Consider the following 11,435-nt stretch of genomic DNA (forward strand, 5'->3'; position numbering starts at 1 on the left):
TTTCAATGGGAGTTTTCTAGTCTCCAAGTGACCTGTTTAAAGATGAGTGAAGATGCTGTGAGCAATATCAGGAAGGGGCAGGTGACTTTGGGTGAGGGAGGGGACGTCCCGCCCCCACCCGTCGACGAAATTAAGTGGGAGCTTAAGGCTGGGGGCTGATGCTCTGTGGAGCAGCCACTTGCCCTCTAGGAACATCAGTGGTTGCATCTGCTAAATGGGCTCCCTAACTCTCCCTGGCTCGGCCGCAGCCCCTGCTGGGGATGGGCTCTGGGAAGAATACTCGAAACAGCTGATGTTCGAGGACGCAAATGAAAACTGGGAGGACAAATATCTGCCGGAAAGCAAACGGTTTTAAAACATGACTCTTCTTCTGGTGAGGCTGTGGGGCACGAGGGTTGGGACCCTTTGAAGAGAGAGAGAAGGGGCTGGACAAGCAGATCTTGCTCAGCAAAGGGGTGGCGGGGAGCACGTGTGCTGGCCTTCGCTGGGGACTGAGCGAGGCTTTGGGAGGCCGCAGGCAGGGGGCGCCGGGAGGCGTCGGGTCGGGCTGCCGGCCCCGCCCACCTAGGTGAGCCGCACCTTCATCGTGGTCGCCTTGTAGCTGTAGTTGTACCCTCTCCACGACCTCCAGTTGACACCATTGGCATAGCTCGTGTGCGGCCCCCCGAGGTAGCGGCCGTTCAGGTTGGACGAGTGACAACTGTTGTACCACCAGGCCCCCTGGTACTGCACGGCACAGTTAGAGGAACTCTGGTCGTTGTCTTGGTCTTTGGTGGAGAAGAACTGGTTGTTTTGGGGCGTCAGGGAATCGCCTGCTCGGGAGGGAGCGTGGGTGTTGCTCGGGCTAGAGGGAGCCGGCCCTGCCGCCTGCCCAGCGCCGCCTCCCTCTAGAGACGCGTGAGCTGACCCCCAGGGCCTCAAGATCCTGCCTCACCCTGGGGCAGATGGGGGCTCCTGGTCCAGGAGCTCTGCCCCAGGGCGCATGCCTCCCTCCTCCAGCCTCACCTGTCTCCTCCCGGCTCCCCCAAGACCACCAGGACCCGCGCCGTCCTCTCCCCTGAGGTGCCCTCCCTTCCCCGAGCCTGCATCGCTTTTCTGGGCTTCATACCCACACCCTGGGTTGCGTGGTCATCCCAGAGGGACAGCACGGCCTCATCCCGGGGCCCCCGGCTCCATCTTCAGCCCTGGGTGTGCAACTCACCCCAGCTCCTGTAGCACCCCACTGCCCTCCTCACCCCTGCCAGACCCTCAGCTGTACCACCCGCAACATGGAGAGGAGGGGCCCTGCCCTGCTCCTTCCCTGGAGGCTCAGAGGAGGCGTGTGGGTCAAAGGGGTGCTTGAAGGCTCCCACTAGCAGTACTCCCCCACCCCAAGCCCCAGGCGAGCCTTGCTCTCTGCAGCTCTGGTTCAACACAAGCAGACAGGCTCCTAGCACCTCTCCTGAAAGGGCGCACACTGGGAATTCTCAAGAGGAGGCGCCGTAAGAGATGCCTCCCCACATCCTGTGACCGGGGTGTCTTTTTGGCAAAGAGCATCCCACAGGGTTTATGTTCAGTTTGGGAATACGGCTCTAAGGGCTCCTATGAAATGACCATCCTCTTCCAGGGGTTAGCAGGGAAAGGGGTCAGTGACCTCAAGCCCCACTCAGAACAGCTCACTGCTCTGCAGACACAGCCTTGGGAGCGGTAACTGACGGCGTCACTGGTCCCCATGCTACACAGAGACTCAGGTACCTTCATGTCTGCATTCAAAGACGGAGAAGCTGGATGCAGGGAGGGGAGCCCCAGCCCAGGATCACTCAGGGGAGACAGAGGCAGGAGGCTCAGCAGGTCCTCCCTGCCTCCCCAGACCCCGCACTGAAGCCCAGGCCACTGCTGCGCCCCGCACGGACCCTCACCTGCGCTGCCCTCGACGAAGGCTCCCAGGACCAGCTTGTACTTCTCTGCCTCGTCCTCCATTCTGAATGACTGGTACCTGGCAAATCGGTGGTTGCCCTCAAAGTCCACGAGGTCTACCCGGAGCTCGCTGCTTCCTGTTGGAGGTGGGTGCTCAGGTCCCAGCAGGAGGGGCCCTCTGCCTCCAGGCACGGGGGGTGGGAATTTGGGTTTTAGGGGACGTCTGAACTTGGCATCAGGGACAATTCACCGGGAAGGTGTGAGAGGCTGGGCTGGTGGGGGGACCTCCGGGAAGGCTCCCTGCTTTCAAATAGCTCCCCTGCTCTTCCCTCAGCCACGCCGGAAATCCCACGGCCGGGGATCCTCGGATGGCACGAAGCCTCGCTCTAGTTTGAAACCCTAAATTCTCCCGCAAGTAGCTGGGAATGCCACGGCAGGAAACCTTTGTACGTGTAGTTTCTCCTGCAAGAATTTCGGGCACGTGAGTGGACACCGTCCGGGTTGCCACGAGGGAGCGGATGATTAAGAAAGGATTTACAGGGCCATCCGAAAAAAGTGCAAAAACCAGAGAAAAAACAAAGAAAGGATATACAGGTTTGCCGTTGAGCTCAGGACCAGCTGTGAGGCTGATTCTGCGGAACGGAGAAGTGGGGCGAGGGGGCCTGCGTGGGGACCGCCACATGCACTGAGCAGGAGGGGCAAGGGAGGGGGCCCCGTGGGCCTAAGATCCCAGTTTCCAGGAAGGGCCAACGGCTGGAAGTGAGAGAAGGGCCGCCCCAGTCCAGACGGCCTCCTGCTCCCTTCTGACTCTCGGGTTCCGGATACGATCGGTGCCGAGACCAGAAGTCGTCTTCTCTCCAACAGTCCTCCTCCCCGATCCGAACCCTCAGCGCGTGTAAGAGAATACATGTCCCAGGTTCTCAGAGTACTAACCCTTCCTGCTGTCAGACCTGACCACCCCTGGGGCGAGGAGGAGGGGGTCTTCTGGTCCACGTGGCCCAGGGCTGAGGTCAGGGGCATGTGGATTTCAGGCCGCCCACCACAGAGCCCCCGGCCGTGGCCCTACCCTGGGCGGTCAGGGCGTGGATGTTGTCATTCCCCAGCCAGAACTCTCCCAGCTGACTGCCGAAGCCCTGCTTGTACGCGGCCCAGTCCCGGTAGAAGTCCACAGAGCCGTCACTCCTTCGCTGGAAAACCTGCGCGCGATGGGGAGGGCTGGGGCGACGGGGCCCCACTGCCGTCCCCCCACAGGGCGCCCCGGCCACACGTGGGAGCAGCATTGGTAGAGTTCACAGCCCGAGGACCAGAACGAGGGTCTCGTCAAAGAGCCCAGGGGCAGTCAGGGACACCCACATGGGACCAAGGAGGAAATGGAGGCTCAGAGAGGGCAGGCCACAGGCCCAAGGCCGCACAGCTGGAGAGGAGTGGGCACCTCCGGGCCTGAGCCCACAGCCCTGAGCCACGGGACTCCCTCCCATAGGGGTCCGCGCCCCCCTCCCCCGACATTTCTGATTCTCCCGACCTCAGTGAAAGGACGCGGTCAGCCTGAGCCTGGAGGGAGTGGACGGCCTCACAAAGGCCACTAAGCGGTGATGTGCCACCAGGTGAGGCTCCCGGGCAGGCCCACCCCTGCCCAGGAACCCCACGGCCATCGCTGGGTCCCCCCCACTCACGGTCCACCCCCCGCCGTCCACGTCCATGCCACACACCACGGCCAGCGGCCGGCAGTCGGGCAGGTAGATGGTGTGCCAGCCGCTCAGAAGGTGCCCCCTGGTGAGCAGCTCCTTACAGGTCCGAGGTCCTGGAAGGGAAGCCGGGAATGGACGCCAGGACAGGAGCTCTGGGCGGGGCAGGGGGGAGGGGGAGGGGGGAGAGGCAGCGACACCCGCCTGGGGGAGGTGGGCTCTGAGTCCTGGGACAGAGACGCAGCCCCCAGGCCCCCCGGCTAGGACGGCCAGGCCCCGTCTACCTGGCCCTCCCCACCTCCCAGGCCTGCCCCCGCCTAGTCTCCTGGGCACCTGGCCTCCTCCTGGCATGTACTCGAGTTATCCAGGCAATGGCTGCCTATCACTCGGGTAACCGGGGAGTAAGATATGCGCAGAGAGGGTTTTGTCCTTGGAAGGAGGACCCTGAGCCTGTGCGGCTGGCCTTCTGGTCGACCCCGCTCCCCCGCCCCAGCAGGAGCGGGCCCAGGCGGAGGTCGGGGGTCGGCGTGTGCGCAGTCACCTGTGGCACAGGAGTGAAGCTGCCCCGGCTCTCCTGTCGTGGGGAGAGAGGACATGCACGTCACACGTCGGGGAACAGCGCCCCGCGCCCCTCAGCCCCGCTGCTCGGCGAACGCGGCGTGGAGGACGGAAACCATTATCCAGCTCTTTGCAGGACTATCGGCCTCCAGCCTGAGGATCCGTTCCTCGACTCCGCATCACTGGGCTTGCTGGGCCCCCGCTGCGTCCGGCCTGCCCGGGGGCTGGCGGCCAGCACGTCCCGCGGGGCTCCGGCTGGACCGCCGTGCCGGCCACCTCGCCGTGCCGGCCACCTCGCCTGGGCTCCACGGCTCCCGGGGTGGAGGATCGGCTCCCCCAGGCCTATCGCTTCCCACAGCCCGTGTCTGCATCAGAGCCTCCGGCCGTGGAAAGTTCTCGGGAGCATTTGGGATGTGAGTCTGGGCCCCAACCTTGCACTTTGTATCTGTAGCCAGAGCATGGACTGTGTCTCGGAGTGTTGCCTTTTCTTGCTGTTACAACTTTTTAAATAAATGAGCATAAATCAGAACACTAGAAGCAAAACGGCCAAAATCATGTAGTGAGGCAGCGTTGCCCGTCACCTGGGTCCAACTCTGGAGCCTCTGGGCTTTGAGCGCTCACCGGCCGCTGGCAGCTCGCCGGGCTCAGAGGCCCCTCCTCCCGCACCCATCGGCTGGACGGCCAGGGCCAGGGCTGTGCTCTGAGATCCTCCCCCGGGTGGTGCTGGGCGTGGCCGAGGCCTCTGGGGCCCCCCAGCCCCCTGCAAAGCCTGCCCAGTGACCCCAGGGAGGCGGAGGGGCTCACCTTTCTCTCCGCGCGCGCCCTTTTCCCCTCGGTCTCCTGGGGAGAGACAGGAGATGCACAGGACGTCGGGTCAGTGGACGTCGACCCTCCGCTCTGGAAACCACCCACGTGCCCAGTTCTTCGGGAGCTGGGGCGTGGGGGACGAGGCTGAGGCTCTGGGCGCCGCACACGCGTGCTCCGCGGCCCACACCTTTCCAATGCCTGGGTCTCAGCCGGGGCAGTTGGGGGGGTACTCAGAGGCCTGGAATCTTCCCTGGGGTATGAGAGGCTGTTCTGGACCTGGGCCCCGGACCCGGGACCCAGCTCACACGCTGTCTCGAAGCTCTTTGCAAACGGGAAATAGGACAGGTGCCTCTCTGTCACTTGGCCCCCCTCCCTCTCTCTGTCTCTCTCCCATCTCTCTCTCCACCTCCTCCCTCTCTCTCTCTGTCTGTCTCCCTCTCTCATGTCTCTGTAGACAGGCCCCGGGGTCCTGCTCAGGGGTCCTAGCTCTTCATCACCTTTGGTACCTTCGGGCCCGGCCGGCCCTGCCTTCCCAGGGACTCCAGGAGAACCTCGTTCTCCTGTAAATTCCAAAGATACATCATTGAGGAAAAGGCCACCTGAAGAATTCTACTTGAGCGTCTCTGCCCTAAGCAATACAGTCCTGACCCTCCCATGCCAGCTGCGGTATCCTCAGCCTCACTGGCCTGGGCCTCAGCCCGAGGTGACCGCCGACAGCGGGGACAAAGCCCTCACAGCCACCCGGTGCCGAGCGGCCGGCACGCCAAGCTCGGGCCCCAGGGACCCACCAGCGCTCTGGCTCCCGACCCCCTCAGTGTGGCCGCGCAGGTCCAGGCCACCGTCACAGAGCCCCACCGTCTCCTTGGGGGCCTGGGACCAAGAGCGCGTCCTCAGAGACCCTGTCCCCCAGGAGCCTCCGGCCCACTGGCTCTGGGGGCAGGCGGGCCCTGCCCTGCGCTCAGCCCTGGACGCAGGCGCGGTCCGGCGCAGTACGCATCCCTCTGTGGCGGCTCTGTCTCCACCTCCGGAGAGGAGGGGGCAGGAGCCGCGAGGCCCCCAGGTCTGCGTCCTTGACGTTAGCAGGGCGCTGGGGCCACCCAGGGCCCCTGCCCGTCCTCCTGAGCACTGAGGCCCGGGCCAGGAGAGGCGGCCCCGGGCTCAGCCGAGGCAGCAAGAGCGTCTGCCGGCAGGCCGCCCTCCCCGGGGGGGGGTGGGGGGGGGTGTGGGGCAGACGGGGCGCCGGCTCAGCTCGCGGGGACCTACCACACCCACTGGTGGGCAGCCGCCCCAGACTTGCCCCTCCTCCCTGTGTCCCCCCGGCAGGAGCCCAGCCTGGAGCCCTCCCAGCCCCAGGACCCGGCCTGGGCGCCCACGGCCCCTGAGCTGGATTCCTCCCAGGACGTGAGAGGCCGGGGACCTCCGAGCTCGCCCTGTCTCCGGAGCCCTTGGAGCGTCCACTCACACCCAGGCCCGGGGCCCTCACCCCTGAGCTGCGTGCACACCTGCCCCTCATACCAGGCTCGGGGCCCAAACCCCCACGAGGGGGCCACCACGTCGACGGGGGAGGTGGGCAGTGCTCGGGGGCCCTCAAACTGAGTCGAGGTCCAGCTCCGCCCTCCCTGCCGATGGCTCACTGCTCTGAGCTCCAGTTTTCTCATCGCGGTACAGATGGAAAAAGCTGGGGCCTCAGTTTTCAGGTGAGAAAACCGAGGTGTAAGGCTTGGAGCTCTTGCCCGTGGCCACGTAAAGCCGGGGCTGGATCGAGCACCAGGAAGCGGTGTTCTGTGAAAGTATACCCCAATGCGAGCTCATAGACTGGCTGAGACCAGCCCCCTCCCCAGGGGATGACAGGTCCCGGTGGGCCTCAGGGGTCGCTCCGGACGCCAGCTCCGAGCAGGGTCGTGAGCCCAGCTCCCGACCTGAGACCCGCAGGGGGCACTGCCCACCCGGGGTCTAATTTGAGAAGAGCCGGTGTTCAGTGACCCCCACCCCCGAGCCAGAGCACGTACCCTTCTGTCCAATGGCGCCTGCCTCTCCCTTGGGCCCCGCGGGTCCGGGCAGCCCCGGGCAGCCTCGGAGGATGGAGAGCTTGTCGGAGCCCTCCAGACCCACCAGCTTCACCTCTGCAGAGAGACACAGAGCGCGAGTCAGGGCGCTCGTCCTGGGCCTGAGAGCCCTGCAGAGCCGGCGACAGGCCACCCGAGCCACGGGGATCTGCCACGCGGCGACCTCGGCCTGGGCCCTTGGCTGTGGCCAGAGTCACCCGTCTCAGATGTAGGGTCAGCCTGGCAGTGAGTTTCCCGCCTCTGGTGGGCACTGGTCAGGTGTGGAGGTGATGCAGGGCAGAGCCCTGGCCTTGTGGTCCACCCTGCCTGAGCCACCCTCCCCCCAGCCTCAGTGCTGTGTGTCCTTGGGCAAGTCACTCGACCCCTCTGAGCTCTGTGCCTTCGGCGCCCAAGTGGAGACAGGAATAGGCCTGTGGGGAGGACTAGATTAGATAACGCCGATTTTAAACTTCTTAGTATAATTCATGGCATTTTAAAAGAACCTCATAAACAGTGGTTGCTTTCACTAAATAACAACAATAAATATTTAAAAGAATCTGGGTCAAAGTAACATTTTCACCCCCAGACCTTGGACTTTTGACCATAGCATTCCTGAGCTGGAAGGGGTCTGTGTAGGTCCCCTGGAGAGGGGATACATTTGATCCAAGGACACAGAGCAAACTCCAGTAGAACTGGAACCAGAGATTCATTTCCTTCTCAGAAAAAAATAATTAATTGTGTTGATTTCAAAACTGAAATATCCTCACGAGAGACAACTTAGAGGATGTGGGAATCAGCTGTGCTCTCACTGGAGACACAGGCAACTGTTGTTTTGGGGTCTGTCTCCAGCTGGGACTCTCTCACGGGGGCAGCCTTATGCTTCCCCCATAAATACGTCCTCAACTCAGGGGGAGGCTGGTCTGTCCTCAGGGGCAGCCTCTTGCCAGGTGTGGGCGCCATCCACCTGCGTGGCATCGGGAGGGAGACCACAACCCCCTCTTAGACCCGAATCTGCTGAATTGGACTCTCTGGGGTAAAAGCCAGAAATCTGCACTAACAAACCCCAAGCAAGCGTGGGAGCCCTCGGTTTAGAACATCTTTCTGAAAAGTTCAGGAGAAGACAGAGAAAGGGATGGGCATGGTCCTCCTCCTCGGTGGCAGTGTCGAGACCTGGCTGGGAAGCTCGTGGGGCGAATCACAGGCTTGAGAGTTGGACAGACCTGGCATTAAATTCCTGCCCCTCCCCCTCTGACCTGTGTGACCTTGGGCCTGTCGTGTCCTAGTCTGAAGATGAAGTTGAGCTGTTGAGTCTTCAGAAGAAGATGCATATGGAGGGTTTAACCCTAGATACCGTTTGTGGTCAATGAGTGGGTAGTTACCAGCTTTCAGGGACAGGAAATTCAGGTCCCTCTCACCTGGACAGGTGTCTGCAGTCTGGGCAGCCAGGGTCTTGAAGCACAGGAGTAAAAGGAGCTGGCCGATGGGCCCCAGGGCCACGGCCACTCCACTCAGCTCCATGTCCTCTGGTCTTTGACCTCGCTCTTGTGAGCAGGCGAAGCCAGCCCTTGCCTGGGCCTGTGGTTTCTCAGCTCCCACGGGGACACCCACTTCCTGCAGCCTCTTTGGTTACACCAACAGGAGGTACCAGTGATGGCAAAGGGTGTTGCCTTCCTGCTGGGTCCCACCCTGCTGCCCGCTGAATCAGGCTCACTTCCCCTGGCAGGATACTCCATTCCCAGTCGAGAGAGCTCCCAGGACCCCTCTGTTGGAAAGGGTCTGCCTTCTTTGTGGCTTAAGGAAAGCCCAGTCCCCAGACCCCCTCCTCATTACCCAACTACACCCAAACAACACTCTGAGACCTTGACTGGGGTATAAGGAGGAGTTGGCTAGAGATGCTCCTTCCCTCGCCTGACTTCCAGAATATTCTAATAACTGAGGCAGTCCTTGAGCACTTAACACAGCGGAAGAGAAAAAAATCCCGAGCACTTCTTATGTGCCAAATACTACTTACGCCAGCCCTATTCGGAAGACACTATTATCTAAATTTCACAGGTGGAGAAACTGAAGTCACACAGCTAGTAAGAGCCTGACATTACCTCGAGTCTGTCTAATGCTCCAAGGACCACTGGGTCTGGTCATTACACCAGAAGGCGAGGCTATGTCTTATCTCCCCCCAAATCCCAGAGGCCATGCTCCACATCTTGTACTATGATCTCCCTTAACCAGGACATGTGGTGAGCATTCTGTAAAGGGCTTCTGCAGATGTGTAGAATGTCACTAAGGAGAGTAGGATGAGGACAAGAGGGGAGGAGCTGAGGGTGAAATTCTTCTGTGGTTTGATATTTTTCCGGGCCAGTGCTCGTGAGCTGGTGTCCCAACCACACACACTGTCCAACTAGGAAAGAAGCAGGGGATGGCCAGACCAGTGGTTTAGCAAAAGGGGTTTAGGTCCATCTCTATGGGCACTGGAATGACACTAGACTTTGCAAATTTTTGTGCAGTGGCTCCAGCCCGTGGAGACGGAGGGAACAGAGAGGTCGCATTGCCTCGGGCACCCCTCAGCCTCCCTGAGCTACTGGATGGGGCCGCCTGTCCCTAGCATGGGCCGGAATTTCATCTGTTGGAGAGGGGCTGGTTCAGGGGTGTTCACCTGGCCTTAGGACAGGGAGAGAGGCAGCCGGTCTTTGTCCTTCAACCCCATCTGCCGGTGACAACCCCCCACCCCCGATCCCAGGGTGCTTCCTCTTCTTCACATTGCCAGTAGAACGAATGCAGGGGAGATGTTGACACCACAATCAGGTGTCACTTTAATGTTCCTAAGAGTATGTGGGCCTAAGAATACAAAAGAATGCAAGAGTCTGTCAAGTTCAGATATCTTAAAGCAGGATCAGTCAAGGTCATTTGACTTCTGACACTGGCAGTTTAGGTATTTGGGGCCATCTATCCTCATAAAGACAAACAGACAAAACATTAAAAAAGAGATTTGCCTGAAGGTAGAGTCAAGTGAACCATGTAGGGATGGGTTACTTTGCTATGTTCTAGAGAGCAACAGAGATCCGGAGAGGGGAAACCAGCATGTGGGGTCTCTTTTTGCCAATCCCCCAAAGATAGCTGAGAAGCTGGTCAGTTACCTCGACAATTTTGCAGCATTGAAGGTCAAAGTTTGGGGTCTATGTTCTGTCAAAGAGTGGATTTGGGGTGGGATCCAGAGGCATTTCTTCCTAGAAATAAGGATGAATCATCAATAGGCAGCCCTAATGTGGACTGCAAACTGGTTTTGAGACATCTAAGTGTCCCAGGAAACAAATCTCAACTCCTGAAATTCTAATAAGGTCTTCCTAGATCACTAGTATCCACTTGCTCTGAGCTGAAACCAACACAAATCTTGTGGGAAGGAGAACACTATGACCCCAGGATTTAAATGATTTCTGCAAATATATGTATTTTCCAAATTAAATGTTAGAACACAATAAAAGATAACCAGGTTCATGAGGATAAAAGACAACATGTACAAGAACAAATAGAAACAACAGAGTATAGAAACAGATCCCCAGAAGCTACAGATACTGAAATGACAACATAGTTAATGGTGAAAATGGAAAAGCATCCTCCGAGATTGAAAACAAACAAGAATGCTCATAAGTCACCACTTCTGGTCAACCTCGTGTCACTGTCAGTGCAGTAAGGCAGAAAAAACAAATATGATGTAAAAGAATTGGAAAGGCAGGTGCAAGGCCATTATTAATTTCAGAAGATATTTTATGTAGAAAATTCAAGAGAATCTAAAATTAAATTTTTTAGAATGAATAAGCTCAGCAAAAACCAATTATGTTCCTCAAAGCTAGCCAGAAAGAATTGCAAAATGAAATTTTAAACATTTACAATAGTGACACCAAAATCAAGTAACTGTGAATAATTCCAGCAAAATACATGTGAGTCCTCCATCTGGCAGTAGAAAGCCGTCAGATGTGAGTGAGTGATGTTTAAAAAGATTAGAACAATTGGAAGAATAGTCTCCGTTCATGGATTCAAATGCTCAATATTGTAAAAATCTTAGTTTCTCTCTATTTGATCTGCAGATTCACTGCATTATCAATTAAATGCTCATTTTATTGGGAAACTTGACAAGGTGAATTTGAAATTTCTTTAAAAGTTTAAAGGCCAATAATTAGGATGTTCTGAGCTAGAACAAGGAAGGATGACTTGCTCTGCTTGAGGTCAATAATTGTCACGAAGATATAGTCACTGAGATGGTGTGGTACCAGCTCCAGGATCCAGACTAAACCAGCAGAACTGAACAAAGGGTCTAGAAACAAATTCAGGCGTAAACGGACCCTTGGTGCATGACAGTGGTGGCTCTGCAGAGCAATGGGGAAAGAATAAACTTTTTAAAATTGAAATATAGTTGATTTACAATGTTGTGTTAATTTCTGCTGTACAGCAA

General features: G+C 58.3%; 1 protein-coding gene across 1 annotated transcript; it reads right to left on the minus strand.

The window, feature by feature from the left end:
- Nucleotides 1-341: 341 nt before the first annotated feature.
- On the minus strand, nucleotides 342-8,509 carry LOC102993787 (ficolin-1-like). Its single transcript, XM_024117345.2, has 9 exons — nucleotides 8,407-8,509; nucleotides 6,956-7,069; nucleotides 5,444-5,506; nucleotides 4,944-4,979; nucleotides 4,123-4,155; nucleotides 3,570-3,697; nucleotides 2,963-3,092; nucleotides 1,899-2,033; nucleotides 342-812 (listed from the first exon to the last, which is right to left on the minus strand). The coding sequence occupies exons 1-9, from the start codon at nucleotides 8,507-8,509 to the stop codon at nucleotides 565-567; spliced, it is 990 nt and encodes a 329-aa protein (XP_023973113.1). The 3' UTR covers nucleotides 342-564.
- Nucleotides 8,510-11,435: the final 2,926 nt, after the last annotated feature.

Source organism: Physeter macrocephalus, chromosome 13, assembly GCF_002837175.3.
Source record: "Physeter macrocephalus isolate SW-GA chromosome 13, ASM283717v5, whole genome shotgun sequence".
Lineage (NCBI taxonomy): Eukaryota > Metazoa > Chordata > Mammalia > Artiodactyla > Physeteridae > Physeter > Physeter macrocephalus.

Coding starts and splice junctions, on each gene's coding strand:
- LOC102993787 (XM_024117345.2), bottom strand. CDS start 8,509: ATGGAGCTGAGTGGAGTGGCCGTGGCCCTGGGGCCCATCGGCCAGCTC. Junction 4,980..5,443: donor CGGGCCCGAAGGTACCAAAG/GTGATGAAGAGC, acceptor GTCTCTCCCCAG/GAGACCGAGGGGAAAAGGGC. Junction 813..1,898: donor CTTCGTCGAGGGCAGCGCAG/GTGAGGGTCCGT, acceptor CCTCCCGAGCAG/GCGATTCCCTGACGCCCCAA.